Source organism: Coffea arabica, chromosome 9e (genome assembly GCF_036785885.1).
Source record: "Coffea arabica cultivar ET-39 chromosome 9e, Coffea Arabica ET-39 HiFi, whole genome shotgun sequence".
NCBI lineage: Eukaryota > Viridiplantae > Streptophyta > Magnoliopsida > Gentianales > Rubiaceae > Coffea > Coffea arabica.
In genome coordinates, this window is record NC_092327.1 from 38997544 (window position 1) to 39016246 (window position 18703).

General features: G+C 35.0%; 2 protein-coding genes, 1 long non-coding RNA gene and 1 other non-coding gene across 5 annotated transcripts; 2 read left to right on the top strand and 2 right to left on the bottom strand.

Moving 5' to 3' along the window:
- Nucleotides 1-1258: 1258 nt before the first annotated feature.
- Nucleotides 1259-1756, bottom strand: LOC140014547 (uncharacterized). The gene is made up of 2 exons (XR_011821336.1): nucleotides 1673-1756; nucleotides 1259-1579 (listed from the first exon to the last, which is right to left on the bottom strand). It is a non-coding gene; the product is annotated as an uncharacterized lncRNA (long non-coding RNA).
- A 3895-nt stretch (nucleotides 1757-5651) lies between these two features.
- Nucleotides 5652-8948, top strand: LOC113710273 (glucan endo-1,3-beta-glucosidase 1-like). Its single transcript, XM_027233187.2, has 5 exons — nucleotides 5652-5786; nucleotides 5891-7171; nucleotides 7970-7997; nucleotides 8176-8360; nucleotides 8451-8948. Exons 1-4 carry the CDS (start codon nucleotides 5708-5710, stop codon nucleotides 8345-8347), a joined length of 1560 nt encoding a protein of 519 aa, XP_027088988.1. The 5' UTR covers nucleotides 5652-5707; the 3' UTR covers nucleotides 8348-8360; nucleotides 8451-8948.
- A 143-nt stretch (nucleotides 8949-9091) lies between these two features.
- LOC113709307 (uncharacterized) lies at nucleotides 9092-13600 on the top strand. Of its 2 annotated transcripts, none has more exons than XM_027232049.2 (4): nucleotides 9092-10728; nucleotides 11875-12023; nucleotides 12148-12258; nucleotides 12654-13600. In XM_027232049.2, exons 1-4 carry the CDS (start codon nucleotides 10188-10190, stop codon nucleotides 13245-13247), a joined length of 1395 nt encoding a protein of 464 aa, XP_027087850.1. In that variant the 5' UTR covers nucleotides 9092-10187; the 3' UTR covers nucleotides 13248-13600. The 2 variants fall into 2 exon arrangements, with proteins under 2 accessions (XP_027087850.1, XP_027087851.1); XM_027232050.2 differs by having other exon boundaries at nucleotides 11878-12023.
- A 780-nt stretch (nucleotides 13601-14380) lies between these two features.
- On the bottom strand, nucleotides 14381-14453 carry TRNAF-GAA (transfer RNA phenylalanine (anticodon GAA)). The gene has a single exon. It is a non-coding gene; the product is annotated as a tRNA-Phe (tRNA).
- Between the last annotated feature and the right edge of the window lie 4250 nt (nucleotides 14454-18703).

The following is an 18703-nucleotide window of genomic DNA, read 5'->3' on the forward strand; positions in this document are numbered from 1 at the left end:
AAATATTAGGAATATATATATGTAATTTTACTATTAAAATAAAAAATAAAAATATATATAATCGAGCCGATTCGTGAACTAACGGACTGAATATCTTGAACTCGAATTCAACTTGATCAGTTTAAATTCAACTCAAATTCAATGTTGATCGAGTTCAAATCGAGTTTTGACTCGAATTGCTTACGAGCGGTTCGATTCATTTGCAGTCCTAAAGTAGACATAGCCATGGTTCTAAAATCCTCGGTTCCACTTTAAAAACTGATAAATTTGATTCTTTTGAAAGATGAAATTTGAACCGACCCTTATAGGGGATAGTTACGGTTACAGTTCTTGAATCTCCAGTTACGGTTTCGATTCCTTTTGATTATGATTTTAGTTCTTTTAGTTACATGTAAGTACTCGTTATTATAAAATTGATTCTAAGTAAATATGACAACGAATATTGAAAAAATTGAATTTTATTGTATTATGATGTGACAAGGAAAAAGAAAAATACATATTTTATAAAAAAAAAATACCTCAATTTATATTGAATGTTTTTAATAAAATAAAAAGATACATAATTTTCTCATTGTTGAAATAGAGAAAAGGGAAAAAAATCTCAATTAATTAATTATCGTCATTGCTTGCAAATGTACTAAAATCCATTGTGTTCTTCATCTTCATTTTTTTTCCATTTCTCGAAGTCTGTATTTTGAACTTTAGTCCAATCATCTACGCTAGCTCGAAATTTTAATAATTCTAGATATAATTTTGCTCTTGATTCATCTATATTCTATTTCTTGGAGTGTATTTTTAAGAAGGTTTGAATAGGTCTTGAACCGTCAGTTCCAATTCTAGTTTTGGTTCAAATTTTTTTATGAATCTGAACCTAAATCTTTAGCCACGTTCATGGTTTCGGTTCCGATTTCTCAAATCCGGTTCCGGCTCTAGTTCAATAGATTGATCCGATTCAGGTTCAAATCTCAACCGTGACTGCTCCTAAATGCTGGAGTAGATCTTTTCCCTAGGCTTCCGTTATACAATAATGTCCCTACCTTATATCCGTTCATTGATTACTAATTATCTCATTTTCAGAGCTTTAAGAATTTCAGGGTTTTAATTTCTTACTCTTGATAACGCTATTCTTTCTAGAATCTTATTAGAAGTATTTCCATTAATCCTATTTCTTTATAATTCAAAAATTGTTAATGAATTAGGAACAAACTTTAATTTCCAATTCAAATCATTGACAACTTGATAAAGGAAATCAAAGAGATACTCGAAACCCTTGATTTGCATTGAAAATTGGAAGCAACCCATAATTCCTTGAACTATAGAATTGAGCTATTTTATAAACTATGGTCAACTACGTGTTACTTCATACTAATTCATACAGCTTCTTTTGGGCGGGCATTCAAGTGTTTGGCATCATTTGCAGTTTCAGGCTTTGCCGCAAAATTTTCTGGTGGGTGGCATTCGCAGATCCTGCTGATACACTTGAAGTAGGTGGTTCCGGGAGGACAAATATACTGGCAATCGTCGTCCGAATTGCAATGGACGAAAACAACTCGCCTTGCTTCAACCCCGAATAAAACACCTGCAAAGTTTATTCAACATACTCTTAATTAAATTCTTCAGTGGATAAACAACTAGGAAAAAGCTTTTAAATGGAAAAAGTAGAGATACTGACAAGGTTCCATCACGCAAAGCGCCAGGAGAAAAACAACTAGGCTAAATGCTGTCTTCATATTTTTCTTTTTCTTCTTGTTTTAAGTTGAAATTCTAGGAAGAGCTAATGCAAGCGGATATATATATATATATATATAGCCATACAACTCACTGGTTAACTAATCCATTAATTGCTAACCAATTCTGACACTTACTATAACTGCTGATGTTCATTGTGTTTTAATTTGGCAAATGGGGGTATTTTCCGGTACATAGAACGTATTCGAATCTTTAGTTGACCACAAATTTGAAAAGGAAAAAAAAACACATAATTATCTCCAAATACTTGTGCAAAAAATAAAACAAAATAAAAAATAATTTCAAATTAATACTCTTTTAGTTTTTATTCTCTTATTAATCCATTTATTGCCACGTAGGCTCCCCATCAAAAGAAAAGAATCACTTGTAATTATTTTCTTTCTTATATTAATTATATGGTTTTTTTTCTTCGATTTGGTGCACTATAGGCAAACTAAGAAAGGAAAATAAATCCATATTAAAGAATGCTTTAAAATTATCAATTATCCCTTGAATTGCAATAATTTTGTAGAAAAAATTTACTCTTTCACGAAAACAATAACGCCATACCCATTATTGTAATGTGTACTCTTATGACGCCAAATCTATGTCACATATATATCCTATTTCCTGACAATGTCGCTTTTGTTTTTTGGATACCAATATTATTCCTCCCTAACATTATTTTTGATTGTTATATCGCAAGTATCTTTCTTTATTTGTTGTTATATGCAATAATTTCAAGATAATGATTATAATTTCATATGAATTATAAAGTTCCATTTAAAAGGAAAAGACAAATGACAAAAAAAAGATTCTTCCATTTTTTGACCCATTATAGAAAATCTAAGCAAGTCATAATTAGCACCAGATTCAATACCAAAGTTAGTTAATAGTCAACTTTTGGAAGAGTTATATTAATTGTGCATTCTAAGAGTGAAAATATTATGAATTAATACAATAGATCTCCAAAGATTTTCAATTTATCTATATGGCATTTCATCATACACATGGCAAGAAATTTTTTTTGAGTTATTATCACTATTTAAGAAATTTCCAAATATATTAAGAATTTTCTCGAAATAGACAATCAATAATAAATAGAGAAGAACTTTTATTCACTTTGGAGATTGTAGTCAAGTAGTAAAATTTGAACTATTAAAAATAAGGATTAACTTTTTATGCATTGACAATGTAGTGATTTTTTTACACGAGCAGATTTGTATGTATACCTCATGTGCATAATTTAAATTTCAAATTTGAATTCATTTTATGTGACATGATCTAATATTGCTCATGTAAAAAAAAAAACAAATTATACATTGATAGTGTATAAAAAGTCATCCTAAAAAAATTGTGGATTCATCTAATATGAATTAGCAATTAAACTCCTAAGAGTTGTTAGTAATATTTCAATGGGGATTGTACCTCTCAAAAAAAGAAAGAAGATAAGAGAGAAATTTTAAGCGTGATGAGATTTCCATATTTGAGGTGCACATTGCATCAAGTCGATTAACAAGGAAATAAATTTTGAAACCAGATTAGTTTAGAAAATTTTTTAAGAAGAAGATTATTGTGGCAATAAACTCCAAATTAGTTGGATGCATGAAAACTAATCATAATTTAGATTTGAAATTCAAATTCATCATATGTGCCATAACAATCTTTCTAGTGTGAGGGTCACCATTATAGTAACTTTTAAAGAAAAAACATCTGATTTTTGAAAAAATCTTTTATGTTACATCATTTAATTTTAATTCAAAGCTGTCTATTAAAATGAATGACGGCAGCCTAGTGCATGTGATAATGTGATTTACTATTTAAATTAACTTCTAACACTTTTCTTTCAATAGTAAACAATCCTAATTCATTCTTTGTAATTCAAGTGACATATTTTTCATGGGCAATTAAGTAAAGGAAATGGAAAGGAGATAAAGTAAATATTTAGGAAAACAAAGTTCAAGCAAACCATAAATTCTTGAACCATGATTGAGCTTCAACAAACTTCTAAGCCTGTAATACTTATAGATTTTGGTCAGTTACGTATACTTCATTTAGCTTCTTCTGGACAGGCGTTCAACCTCTCCTCCTAAGGACAGCTCTGCTGCAAACTCTTCTGCAATGTCACATTGGTAGAGCATCTTGGCACAGTTGTAGCGATGAAGATGAGTATGGGGCGGACAAATGAACAGGCCGCAATCATCGTCTGTATGGCAATGAACGTAGTAATGTACAAGCCTTGCTTCAACCCCAGATAAAACCACCTGCAAATGTTGTTGTTTCAGTACTTTTTTAATATAATCTTCGATTTCAAGAAAATCAAGTATATCTAATTGCTGCTATGTGTATACGCACATGATTAGAGACAATCAATCAATTGAGAAATCTTTCGAGAGGAATGGTTGAGAGAAAGTAGATTAGAACGATTCCAACAAGATTCCATCACCAAAAGCTTCACAAGAAAAGTTACGAAGCATCTTTCTTGGTTTGGTTTACTGTAGCAATGCAAGTGTACGATTTTAATTTTTGTGATATCAAAAATTGTGACCCAGGAATTTGATACCAGCGAATACGAGGAGGACCAAATGAGCGTTGCATTGCAAATTTGCAATTTGCACGTGCACAATGACAGGATTCTTTTGGAATTACCGCCTACTCTTTTTTGGCATAATGGATTTCAATTTATATCCTCACATCCTTTTTTTTCGATAGATAACTTCTATTTTGCTCGTACTTCTATTCTATACTAACTCACTAAAGGGAAGGGGTGGATCCAAAGAATCCAATGAAAATTATGAGAAAACTAAACCGCCACTGAACCAGAATAATGCAAGTCTGATGAAATTTTTCAGGAAGGACATGAGTCCCTAGTGGTCGTCTCAGCTAGGCTAAGTTGGTTCTCACATCCTCTTATCTACCTAGCAAAATAGTCATTCAAAGGGGATTTAAAATATCAAATTCCGTTCTCGGTTCCCCATTCCATACCCAACCGACTGCTTCCTTCCAGAGGAGTTGGTCACCAAGGAGAGCTGTAAAATTCTCGTTGGGTGTAAGTTAAGGGATCGAAACCCTTGACTTGTATTCTTGTTCGAGATTTCTTAAAAATTTTATCAGAGGCATTTATTTAATCTGGTGACGGTTCAATCCTCTCTAAGTTCTCTCATTGACTCCTTTGAGTTCACTCATTTCTCTTAGTATAGAGTAGGAGTAGTTGTAGAATAGAATTTATCAAATAAAAAAAAAATCCCCATTCCATACCCAACAAAATCCAGCTAGATTTATACACATGGGGCTATAGTCCTGTCCTGTCTTCTTTTTTTTTTTTGGTAATATATATTCCTGTCCTGACTCCTGTCACTCAAGAAGTGAGATACTTCTCCAAAGAAAAAAAACAAAATAGGGAAAACAGGAGAACTGGAACGGAATCAGAGATCCAGGCTGGAGCTCAGGATCAACGCCCTGAGAGTACAGAAAAAAAAATCCAGAAGAAGCTCCAAGCATCCTCAAGAAAAAAGAACTGAACCACATAAAAATCTTGATTATTTACGCCATACTATTCAAACTTTCTCACTTTTTTCACCAAACGTATGATGAAAAAGCTGAAAGTACCCAAAGCTCCCCCAAAACACCTTTCACCTATTTTAATCGGAAAAGCATGTCGGTCCCAAGGCCATTATAGTCATTTGGACGCTACGAATTACAATCTGTAATGTCCTGTACCGCTGTCTAGTAGCAACTAGCAGACCTCTTGCTAGAACAATGTCCCATTTTCTATTTTTCTTATCATTCACTATCAATCGAGTTCTACTTTTTCTCCTCTATAACTCCAGATCTTGGAAGTCAAAACCACCCCCAAAAAACAACACAAGTTTTCCCCAAAGATAATGCAAAGTTTAGCTGACCAAGAACCAGAAGATGATTCAAGACATCCTCAAACCTTTCTTTTTTTTTTTTTGGTAATAACTCAAACCTTTCTTTAATGGCAAATTCTGAGCTAAGCTTCTCTGTTCTCTGCATTGTCTGCATTATATTCGCATCACTGTCCTATCTCATCCCAGGTAAAAGTAACCACAACCCATCTTAAAAAAATTCAATCTTGGCATGTTTGAACTATTTATTTTACTTGATGTCTTTGGATTTATGAGTGGGTTATTTCTTGCAGGGATAAAGGCACAACAAGGCCACGAAGAGCCATATGTCGGAGTGAACCTAGGCACAGATGTGTCGAATCTACTTTCGCCAGCAGACTTGGTTGCTTTTTTGCAGTTGCAAAAGATTACTCACTTGAGGCTTTATGATGCAGATGCTGATATTCTCAAAGCACTGGCTAAAACCAAGATTAGAGTCATCATCAGTGTGCCCAATAATCAGCTTCTTGCAATTGGATCGTCTAATACCACTGCAGCCGCTTGGGTTGGTAGAAATGTGGCAGCATATTATCCACAAACTTTAATCACTGCCATTGCAGTTGGTGATGAAGTGTTAACAACAATTCCCAGTTCAGCCCCTTTGCTTGTGCCTGCAATTGAGTCACTTTACAGTGCTTTAGTGGCTTCAAATTTGCATACTGAAATTAAGGTTTCAACTCCTTGTGCTGCCTCTATTGTTTTAGACCCTTTTCCACCTTCTCAGGCATTTTTCAACCAATCCTTGAGCTCGGTTATTTCTCAGCTGCTGCAGTTTTTGTCGAGAACCAAATCACCTATGATGATGAATTTGTATCCTTACTATGTCTTTATGCAGAACAAAGGGGTTGTTCCCTTAGATAATTCACTTTTTAAGCCCTTGACACCATCCAAAGAAATGGTTGACCCCAATACTTTGCTCCATTACACCAATGTTCTTGATGCTATGATTGATTCTGTGTATTTTTCAATGAAGAATCTTAATGTTACTGATGTTGTGATTCTGGTTACTGAGACTGGTTGGCCTTCAAAGGGGGATTCGAAAGAGCCTTGTGCTACAATTGACAATGCTGATACTTATAATTCCAATTTGATTAAGCATGTTTTTGATCGTAGCGGGACACCATTGCATCCAGAAATCACCTCTAGTGCTTATTTGTATGAGTTGTTCAATGAGGATTTGAGGTCACCGCCGGTTTCTGAGGCTAATTGGGGGCTGTTTTATGGGAATTCGACACCGGTTTACTTGCTTCATGTCTCTGGAAGTGGTACATTTTTAGCTAATGACACTACTAATCAAACTTATTGTATAGCCGCGGATGGAGTTGATACAAAGACTATGCAAACTGCTTTGGACTGGGCTTGTGGACCTGGAAGGGCGAATTGTTCAGAGATTCAGCCAGGAGAGAGTTGTTATCAGCCTAATAATGTGAAAGACCATGCTTCTTATGCATTTGATAGCTATTACCAAAAGGAAGGGAAGGCTGGTAGTTCTTGTGATTTCAAGGGTGTGGCCATGATAACAACCAGTGATCCAAGTAAGTTCTCAATAAGTATAGATACTGCAATCCGACTCCCAAAAGCTACAGATCCAACATTGTATTCTGAAACACCTTTTTTTTTTTTTTGGGAAGACAGAGCATTCAATCATGGCCAGTAGTTCATTAAGTGAATACGGTATAACATTATTGTATTGAAATTTGAATGTGGACATATGCTGTGGTTGTTGGTTGAAATTAGAGTGGCGTGGTCGGTGCCAAGAGCTTTATTGTTCACTGACTTTGTCATCACGGCGCACTGCCTGGTTTAGAGATGATCCCTAATGAGGAGGACAGTGTGGTTTCTATCTTTATCGATGCCATGTTGTTGCGCTCAGGCAAAATCAGTAAATGTTAGTACGCCCGAAAGAAAAGGGCAAAAACAGTAAAAAAATCCTTATATTCATGAAAGAAAAGGCTGGAGTAGAGGTTAAGATGGTGGTGGCCTAAAGGTAGGAAGCCCTTTGTAATTTCGTCACTTGGGAGTGCAAAATTGTCTGTTTCATTTTGGTAGCCTTAGGTGACTAGGCTGTCAATTGAATTCTTGGTCTTCCTTGCTACTGCCATATTGTCTCACTCCATGTTTCCATGTGTGTAAGTGGGACAGGAAAAATGAATTTACCTGAGTGTTTCTTCATTTCTTTTCATACCTTTAAGCATTTGACATTTTTTCACTTATTTTCACTGTTTTTTGTTTGATCTATGTAGGCAATATGTGGTTCCAATTTCTGCTCTGTAATATTCCTCTCTCATAAATTATCATCTGAATTGTGTTTCTTTTCTGGGGAAATTTTGCAGGTCACGGGAGTTGTATATTTCCTGGAAGGTGAGCTGATTGTCTCTGCTTTGTTAGTACATATATTTGTCCTTATCTTGTACATTACCCCACAATAAATTCGAGTAGAACGATTTGCATATGTCTATGAGTTTGTACTTTTAATAATCTTTTCTTAGTATCTTAATTTTTTCTAATTTGTCTTGTATATATAAAATTTTGACTGCAGCAAGAAGTTAAGCAATAAAACAAGCCAGCAGGTAGTGAACTCAACACAAGCTAGTGGTGCAGTTACAATAAGATTCAGCAGTCTTCATGGTACCAGATTAAGTGCCTCCATGGGCTTTGACATCATCTTGGGGGTCACTTTTTGTTTATTTTATTCATTGCTCCTTCCATAGAACAAAGTTGAAGGTACCAATGAATCATTTACTACATTAATCTATTGTTTAAGTTTAGTGTTTGTCTGAATTTATATGGACTCATCCTGATAATGCATTGCAGAGCTACTTCTCATTCTTTAGATGCTTATTCTTTTGGGGGTGCACCACATGAGCTATATTTGATGGGCCCTCTGTGAAATGTTGTATTTCATGTGATTCTTGAAAAGGCTGATGCAATAACAGTCCAGACCAGAGGCAGAGGTATAAAAAAGAAGTGGGGTTCTCGAGCCTTAATTATGTGAAACTTGAAAGTGGTTGCAACTTCGAGAATCTTTTGCTTGCACCCTTGTTCTTTCTTCTTAATCAGACATTGCTTGAGAAATGGAGAAAGAATAACTGTACCTAGCTGTGGATTAGTTTTCTTGAATGGAAGGAAGTGATCAAATAAAGAAGGATACCAGAGCTTGGCCTTGGCACTTGGCACTCATTGTTTTGCTTCTACTACTTTATTTTGTGAATGTATAACAAGTAGTGCCAGCAATTATTGTACTTGGGAAAGGGCAGGAATGATCTAAAAGTTCAATCATAAAGATAAGTGGAGGATCCATGTTTTGGTGTGTGTTTATTTGTGTCAGTTAGTAGGGGAAGCTTTTCTTAAATTCTTGCACTGAAGATAGACTACTGTTACTTGTCTGGTTCTGGTGTGTTGAGCTAGTGAAATGCTCCTTTAGTTTGGTGCAGTACAACTTAGGCATCATTTTTTTAGCAAAATTTCAACAACCTTTCGGCAAGGTTTTTAGTATCGTATTTGCCCTCATAACATTTATTAGTAATCATCAGTGAAGATTGATCCCCAAAAAAAAAAAAAGAAAAGGTATTAATCATCAGTGAAGAAGAAGTAAGTACATTGTTGTTGTGTCTGGACTCTAGACATCAGGTTTGAAAAACAAGGGCAAGATTTAAGTCTGTTTTAATGTTCAAGCAAATACTTGGCCTAGATTCTCACACGCGACACTTTGCCTTGTTTCTCCAAAGTGTCCAAGGAGTTAAAAAACAACGAAAAGATAGGAAAGTGATAGCTAGTGAAACATGAAACTTACTTCAATGAAAAATACCATTTGTAGTTCAAATGGAAGGCTGATCTGCTCCATTTCTCGGTGAAAGAATGCCTCTGGAGATTTTTGTGTTACAATACAGTTTCATAAACTTCAAGAATCAGTAGACTAAATTGAAATACTATTCAACAACATGGAACAACAGGTCATGTGTAAGCTAAGCAACACATGAGTAAATTTGTGCCAAACGGTACTACCTTATCTGGATTGCGAGTTTTTCATGATTACTTTTTTTATCTTATATATATTATTACGTCACTGTTATATATCTGTAAAAACTCTTGAAAGCCCAATTCAAACCGGTTTGGATATCACTAGTGAATTGCTCAAGCATTTTACATTGTCTTTAATATGTAAAATTGGGGTCTATTTTTCAAGCTAGGATGGGCTGGTTCATCTTATTTTTACAAAAGCTGTTGTAGAAATGCAGAGAAAAAAAAATGTTACGCTGCATTCTTTGTTAATTTTGTCTTTATCCCAACTGCTATAAACTGCAATATTAGAGTAATCCAAATTTCGCAGAATAGTATGGGAAAACAAATCCAACATCTCTAATTTTTTTTCCCTCAAAATTTTGTCAATTGAGGCTAACTGCCTGAAAGAAGAGAAACCTCAAAATAGGAGCCCAAAAATTTGGTAGCAGAACCGTGGCTGGTATTGGATTTGATTTGATAGCGGATCCATGTAGTAGTCTGCCTAGAGCAACCAAAAAGCGGCAAAACGCCTACGCGTACGGTTTTAAAATGCGCCAGTTTCTCTCCCCAAAAATCAAACCGACCCCGGCCATCTTCTTTCCCTTCCTCCTTCTCAAAAGCTCTACTGCAATTCCAAAGACTCAATCTTTACCAATGTCTTGGACGTGTTCGGTCTGCACTTTCATCAATCCTTCATCCCACCAAAAACCCACTTGCCAAATCTGCCTTTCATCACAGCCCTCATCATCGTTAGCATTATCACAGTCACCATCGCCCACAAAGCCCAAATGGGCTTGCAAAGCTTGCACCTTTCTGAACCAGTATGATAATAGCAGTTGTGAAGTATGTGGGACCAGGGCCTCTGCTTCATTGTTATCTATTCTTGAGAACGATGATGATGATTTTGATGAGCTTGGTTCTGGTGTTGGCGATGTTTTCTTGCCTTTGAGGGCTTGCAATAGTGGCAGTACAAGTAATAAGAATAAGAGGAAAATTTGGGAGAGCTCAATTGGGGATGCTAATGATTTGGCTGATTCTGGTAACGATTTTAGGGGTGTCAAGGCTGCTAGTAGGGAAGTTCAATGTGTAGGTGCGTTATTTGCTTTGTTCGAATTTCTTTTGGATTTTTGTGTGCTTTTAGGATTTCATTTGTGGGTGTGATGCTTTTGTTGATCTTAATGTTGATTTTTGGTGAAAAAGATTCTTTTTCATGTTCGCTTGCAAAAGCATTTTGGGAAGCTCCGATTGAACTTTGTGTTTCATTTTGCTGGATTTTAGTGAGCGTGGTGTATTATATGATATTGTGGCTCGCGTGCGTAGTTTCGGATTTTTGAACTTTGGCTCTGCTTGATCATGCTTTTTATGTCCATTCTTGTCGGATTTCTGGTTTCTTGATTTTAGTTTGTTCTACCGTGCTAGTTTTTGTTAGTGTTTCAGATAAGGAAAATTGACGTTTTATTTTTGTTGTAAATTAACAATGTACCTTTTGTTTTGCTTTTGTACTCATATTCTGTACTTGCAACTGTTGCTAAAAAAATTGATTCATGTAATTGGCGGTGATTTATGTATCTTTTTGGTGTTGTCTTGGTGAAATGCTCGTACTAAGCATAGCAATCACTTGTTTTCCCGTTTTCTGTGGTATCGGTTCTAGATCTTCTTTCACATGTAGATATGACTTTGAGATAAGTTTCCAACTAAACGAGGAAAGGTGCAATTTTGAATGGTAAACCTGCGGGCAAATTGCAAATCCCATGCCAAATTATGAATTAGAGCTATAAGTTGGCATTTGCAGTTGGTAGTGGGTGTTTCTTCAGGAGTCGGGAGAATTTGATTCACAATTCTATACCATTTTAAAAGGCTATGCTAAGTGCTCAGTAATTAGACTAGAGAGGATGATGCTTGAGTGCTAGAGCTTAGTTTTTCTTGGCTTATCCTCCTGTGGATGATACTGCTATATTATTTGTGATATAAGTAATTCTCAATCAACTTGCACAACGGTGATCCTTGTACTAGTTTTCTAGTTCAAGTAAGAATAAGTACTTTTTAATATCTGTTTTGCTTGCTTTCCTGGAATTTGAGTTTTCTGATGATTCCCATGTGTATATCTATGGCTAATATGCTGATATTGTTTGACATGTAACTGGTTTTGGTTTCCTCTTTTTATTTCCTCTAGATTTGTTTCTGGTCCTTTATTCCTGTATATGAAGTTATGATTCATGCCCTTTGGACTTTGCAGCAGGTGAAACTGGCTTAGATAGAGGCAATAAACCAGTTAAAATTATGAGTTACAATGTTTGGTTTCGAGAGGAATTGGAGATGCATAAGAGGATGGAAGCTCTGGGTGACCTTATTCAGCTGCATTCCCCGGATATAATATGCTTTCAGGTTTTCCACGGCCCACCTCGCTTCCTTCCTCCATCCTGAGGCACAATTATAAAAAAAATTACTGAAGATGATTCCTTGCTCCAAAATGAGTTTGTGCTATACTAACAGATATTTAATCCTGCAGGAGGTTACCCCAAACATTTACGAGGTTTTCCAGCAATCCAGCTGGTGGAAGTTGTATCGTTGCTCTGTCTCAGATGACGAGGCATTTACAAGGGCATATTTCTGCTTGCAGGTAAAAAATTATTTCTCCTAGAAAGTATAAACTCCTTTAATCTATGCTTATTTTTGTGTTTGTAATGGAGAAAGACCTCACATCAGGATTCTGGAAAAATATGGTGTTAGTTCATGTTAAACCTGGACCAGGTCATTGAGTTTGATATGCAGTTGTTAGAATGCTGAGTTTATCTGTTTGACAATGATTGAGCTTATCTATGTATGACAAGTAGCTATGCTCTGGTAGCCTGTTAAACCAACCTCCTTAAGGATTTAGTTCAATCCCTTTAGTAACTGGGAATACAGCAGCATGCCTTCCTAATTCTTGAATGTCTCTGCTTCATTTCATTTTACTATACCTACATTTTACGAGTTCTTTTTGAAGTTAAAACCTTGTGTGCATATAATTTGCAGTTATGCAAGCTTTCGGTGAAATCCTACAGCTGTAGACCTTTTGCTAATTCTGTTATGGGAAGAGAACTTTGTATTGCTGAAGTAAATGTTCAGACTGAAAGGACAATGATTGTTGCAACTAGCCATCTTGAGAGTCCTTGCCCTGCACCTCCCAAATGGGATCAGATGTACAGCAAGGAACGTGTCAATCAGGCAAAAGAGGCCATAAAATTTTTGGAGAAGAATCCCAATGTTATCTTTTGTGGTGATATGAACTGGGATGACAAATTGGATGGTCAGTTTCCATTATCTGATGGATGGGTTGATGCTTGGGTGCAGCTTCGGCCTTCAGAAAATGGTTGGACATATGACACCAAGTCCAACAAGATGTTAAGTGGCAATCGAACTCTACAAAAACGCTTAGATCGATTTGTTTGCAATTTACGAGATTTCAAGATAAGTGAGATTGAGATGATTGGGATGGATGAAATTGCCGGCTTATCATATTGCAAAGAGAAGAAAGTGAAAAATGAGGTGAAGAAATTGATGCTTCCTGTTTTACCTAGCGATCACTATGGGTTGCTCTTGACAATCTGTCCCCAGCAGCGCAAGTAGGCAGTGCTTCCGGGCAGAAGATGTTTTGCTGCTATATCTTTTTGTTTGAGAGTTCGTTACCTTGCTGTCCAGGTTTGTGTACATAACATATGGATGGCGCAAAGGGCTAAAACCCTTCATGAGCATTGCAACATTTTCAGGGTAACTGTTCGAATGCAATGGAATGCTCGAACATATAGGACCAAATTTATGCTTCGGACAGCTGTTATTATGTCTTGCTTGTTTTTGTTGTGAAATACTCCATCTCTAGCTGATGCATGTGATACTTGTATGTCTCCATCTCTCGTTTTGTCTTGTATGTTGTGGTACTTGTTTATCAATGCTTTGTAATAGCACAAAATAACGATTTTATCTTTGCATTAGCACTTTCAGAAGTGCTGAAGTTTCTTTCATTTTTCATAGTTTCAGATGTTGCTGGAGCTTCCAACCTAATATAATCATACATAACTCCACAAAGAACATTTCCTGCCCTGGCCTGGGTGAGAAATCTGATATTATGTCCCCTGATCAGCAATGAGGAAGTAATGTCAAATACGATATATCCCATGTTTTACACAAACTGTATTATCTGTTCCTAAATTCATCACTTGGTTTTCTAGATCTATGTAGTTAATATGGACCTGTCAGATGGTAAAATTGGATTAGCAAAGCATACTCGAGGAATTCGAAACGTGCTTTGTATCTTGCCATTCTCATGCGATGAACCTTACCTTGAAGTCAGAACGGGTAGCTGATGAAGCTATGGCCAACCTCAATTTGTAGATTCCGCTAGTTAATGAAATGAGGTTAAACTTGATGCCCCATGTAAAAATTGGCCACTCTGCATGGTAGAGAACTTGTGATGTATTTTACTTTGCATACCAAAAGTTGCAGAAGATCATCAATATTTCAGTGAGCTCTAGCTGGACGAAAGATGGAAAGTTCAATTTATTTCTTCTGCTCAATGAATAGTATGACACGTCCACTCAGTGCTTTTTCACAATCTACGTATGCATTGATAATGTTGATAAGAATGGCTGTTGAAAAAAAATTTATAAAAGGTATGCAATCAAGATGTACCATCATGGAAGGAAGACTGATACGAGACTCTGCATGGAAGAACACGTAAAAATAGGCCACTCTGAAAAAAAAAATGCGGTGAGCGTGGATCGAACACGCGACCTTCAGATCTTCAGTCTGACGCTCTCCCAACTGAGCTATCCCCGCTTGGTTGCCAGGATTAAATCGAGTAATCTTCCATACTGCCAACCGATAAGCAAATCGAATGACTTGGTAGCAACTGAGTAAAATGACATGAGATGTTTACTTGTAAGAGATATTTTTGTTCGATCAATCAAAATAAGCAACAAGTAAAGGGTACGTAGATTAAGCATGTCTTTTTTTTTTTTCCTTTCTTTTTATACATTTTACCTTTTCTTTGTCTCTAATTATCGCCCTTTCACCAAGGTATATGTCCTCTCCTCATACTCAAAATAGTCATATATGAACGTAGAGATGTGAAATCATAAAACTTCCTTTGCCCTCGTAAAGGCAAATTAAAGAGAGAGAGGTTTCCAGCCTGAGCCTGTCGCCCGCGTCCTTACAATTACATTTCAAATTTCTGAAGCTATCTGCCGAAATTGCTGAAATAAAATTCATAGGTCAAACTTGACAATATCTTTCCTTTAATTCTGATTATTTAGCGTCCACTGGCAGAGAAAAAAACGAGCAAAATGGACTAAAAAAGAAAAGAAAAGAGAAGAGAAGAGACAAGCCATTTGCAGGAGAAGCTGCTATTGAGTGCAGGAGAAGCTGTTATTGAGTGCGTTCTAGCATTCTTCTCTGTTGCTGTCTGCTTCACAGTTACTTCTATTATTTCAGAACATGCCCAAGCAAATAATAATAATGTTTGACAATCAATTCCTGATTCGTTATGTATGTAAGAATGTGTTGCACAGGATATACACAGTGGTGAAGTTGATCCAATACACAGTTCTTTACATTAGGTCAACCCTTTTCACATATTGTTATTATTTACACGAAATATTATTTTACACAATTTGTTTGCACATAGGGGTAAAAACAAGTTGAACACTCCAGTGTTCAAGTTTGTTTAATTATTTTGACAAGTTAAAATTTTATTTAATTTTGAGTTGTTTACGTCTCGAGTCGGGTTCTATTAATGAGCCTTTATCGAATCGAATTCGAGTTGAACTCAGGTAACTTATGCTTTTTACATATAAATTTCACTCATACAAATTGAGCTGATCTTACTTAATAGTTTATCAAATACAAAATACTGTTCAAATTTGATTTGATTAGTTGGCGAACCAAACTCGAACGAGTTTTTACCGAATTGAACTCGATCTGAGTATCGAATAGTTTAGTTCATCTTTCAGCCATATTTGCACATCTCTATTTTTTTTCACCAAAAGTTTTAAATAGACCCACGTGGCTACAAAATTGTTCAATCCTTTGGTACAAAATACTTTGTGCTTTTATTCCTCTAGCCAACTTTGATTGTAGCTGAGCATCGTTGTAATCATTAATGGCCAACATTATACAAGTTGCATAAATTATATCAAGAGCAATCAACGGAAAAGGCAACTACTCTATGTTCTTAGGTGACTATGGAGTGTGGTCCATGCCATTACGTATTGAGGGTGCATGTGCATTAGGCATTAACATGCGAAAACATATGATATGAAGAATTTAGTCAAGCTTCAAGAATTTGGGACTTTAATGATCGCCATTAGTTACATGATTCTACGAAGTAAACGCGTTTTCCAGTGTTTCTCATTTGCTTAAAATATTGAACGAATTCTGGAAGCTTAATTCTTGTTAATGTCATATTACTCGCAGCTGAAGAATGGTCTGCGCTGGCATGCATGATTGATTGTTTTAGCTCTGTCATGCAAGAATGATATGCAATATACCTATTCTTGTTTGTTTTTTCAATTTCCAAAGAAAATCCCATCTGTTCTTTGGCTTAAATCATTATAGCATAACCAGTTTAATTAAAAACTCTGCTTACCAAGAGTACTGGAAATTATGAAGAATTCCTTCAAGTTAAAGGTTTATTTTGCTTAAGATGACGATTTCCCTTTCTATGGTTGAAATTACTGTCGTTGAGAGTGTATGTCATATCCCACATGCTTCTTTAGATCAAACTATTTCTTTAGAACTTCAAATTTCCTGCCATAAATGAAATGTGATGGTGAAAGTCGAAGCCATAGAGAAACGTGAAGGTTTACATGGCAGGTTAATGTAATATTCTTCCAAATTATGATGGAGGTTCCTGAATTATTGCAAACTTTATAAAGCCAGTTTCATATTACTACTATTACCTAGATTTGTTCGAGTTTCTTAACAGAACTTCACCTTGGATCTCCCTAAACATTTCTGAGACAGCTCATGTAACCCTTCAGTAAACGCACCAAGAAGTTTCAGTAACTAGAGATTAGAGCAATCCTCAGTTTGGATCTTTGGGTACAATTCACCGTCAAATTTGGCTCCAAAAATGCTAATTATATATTTCTCTGACAGTACAAGTGTAGTTCATTGCATAGACGCGTTTTCGTATAGTGTATAATTTCATTGATAATGTATAAGATTTACATTTTACGTATTTAAATCTACATCATGAATATGTTTTCTAACTATGTCGCTTGTATGTTCTCAACGCCTTTTTATTTCACACATCAAAACATAAAAATGTTACAGAATGTTAGTTCAAGAAATTTTCCCAAATAATTTTCTCAAATAAAAATTTTTATTGTAGCATTAATCATAGTTAGTAAAATTCGGGACTAATATAATACCAAATATAATATGCACTTGCATTATACATTTTTTTTTTCTATAGTACGACTAAAAGTTCAGCATAAAAATACAACTTTGACAAAATTATGTATATCAATTCATACTTGAATAATACAAATATATTCGAACTTTATGCAACTAAAAATAACAAATAAAATTGCTACAACTTTCAAAAATTATGCTACATTAGTACAATCTTTAACTCTTATTATTGTGTATCAAACATTAAAATTTATTAAATTATATTACTTTGCTATGTTTAGAAATTATGATATATTAAATTTATAAAATGTGTTAAGTAATGATATATATATATTACGTGTATAAAATAATGATATATGTAGACACTCACATATACTAGTGGGTGAGGCACACTCTATTTGTGTGCAGATTTTGTGGAAAAATAAATAATAAAAAATAGAGAATAACAAATTAGTTGCAGCAAAAGAATTGATTATAGAGTATTGGGATTTTCTAATTTTTTTTATTTAAGTTGGTAGGAAAACATGGGATAAACATAGTAATAATGGATAAGTATACTAGTAGCTATTATGGTACAGCAGTAGCATAGTAATAATAGCTAAGCACACTAGTAGCTGTTACACAATAGTAGATAAGTATAGTTGTAGCAGTTATATATAGGGATAATTTCAGAAACCTCCCTTGAGGTTTCTAGTGATTTCAGACAGCTTCCCTCACGTTTTTTGAAAAGTACACATACTTCCCTAAAACATAGGTTTGGGTTTCACCTTGATGATGTAAGACCAAAAAAGTATATCAATGCCCAACATTGCCCTCATCTAAATTTCCTTAATATAAACAATCATTAAAATATTTTAAAAGTCGAGAATACACTTGTACACTACCACAATTATGAGTTTTATTGCTGAGTCAATATCTTGATGTTTTCCACGCTCATGGTTTTCTACGTCCACCCAAACAAAGGCAGGGATGATTGCTTCCATCATCATCAACAGCAGTAGCATGATAATAAGATTAGTGAGGTAAAGGTTTTTAATGGGTTTTCTATGTGAAAATTTTAGATTTCCACTTTTAATGAATTTTCTGTGTGAAAATTTTAGATTTAGATTTCCATTCTATTTTAATTTACGGATAGAATTACCAAAGTTATAATAAGTAGGGTGGAAAAAAAAGAGTTATAAGTTTTGAATTAACATTTAGGAGATCAGGAAATCAAAAAGCACTTTGAGAAAGGTGGTAGGGATGGTGATAGTAGGTTTACGATAAGAAAGACGATATCTACCTTGATTAGCATATTTGAGTGATAGAATGTTGTAATTTAATTGCCATGGCTGAAATAATTTGGTCACAATATATGGTCTGATCAAGAAGAATTATTTTCCTTTTTTCTGTTATCTTTTTCCTTTTTTATCAATGGCTTGTCTTTTGAAAAATTATGAAGGTTATTATAGTCATTATCTACCATCAAGGGAGGTAAGTGTAATATTGAAAACCTTAAAGTAGCTCAATGAAATCATCAGAAATCTCAGAGGAGGTTTCTGAAATTATCCCTTATATACATTGCTCACGCCACGCGTGCATGTGTGTGTACAATGTGCAAAAAATTTATTATGTATTTTATAAGATCACATGAAAAGTACAAATAGTTTTTAGAATACTTTTGAAATATGTGA

What these genes read in the sequence shown, in the direction of transcription:
- LOC113709307 (XM_027232049.2), top strand. Translation starts at nt 10,188, where the DNA reads ATGCGCCAGTTTCTCTCCCCAAAAATCAAACCGACCCCGGCCATCTTC. An exon ending in TAGGGAAGTTCAATGTGTAG is followed by an intron (nt 10,729 to 11,874) that starts GTGCGTTATTTG and finishes TGGACTTTGCAG; the next exon opens with CAGGTGAAACTGGCTTAGAT. An exon ending in CGGATATAATATGCTTTCAG is followed by an intron (nt 12,024 to 12,147) that starts GTTTTCCACGGC and finishes TTAATCCTGCAG; the next exon opens with GAGGTTACCCCAAACATTTA.
- LOC113710273 (XM_027233187.2), top strand. Translation starts at nt 5,708, where the DNA reads ATGGCAAATTCTGAGCTAAGCTTCTCTGTTCTCTGCATTGTCTGCATT. An exon ending in ACTGTCCTATCTCATCCCAG is followed by an intron (nt 5,787 to 5,890) that starts GTAAAAGTAACC and finishes TATTTCTTGCAG; the next exon opens with GGATAAAGGCACAACAAGGC. An exon ending in GATAACAACCAGTGATCCAA is followed by an intron (nt 7,172 to 7,969) that starts GTAAGTTCTCAA and finishes GAAATTTTGCAG; the next exon opens with GTCACGGGAGTTGTATATTT.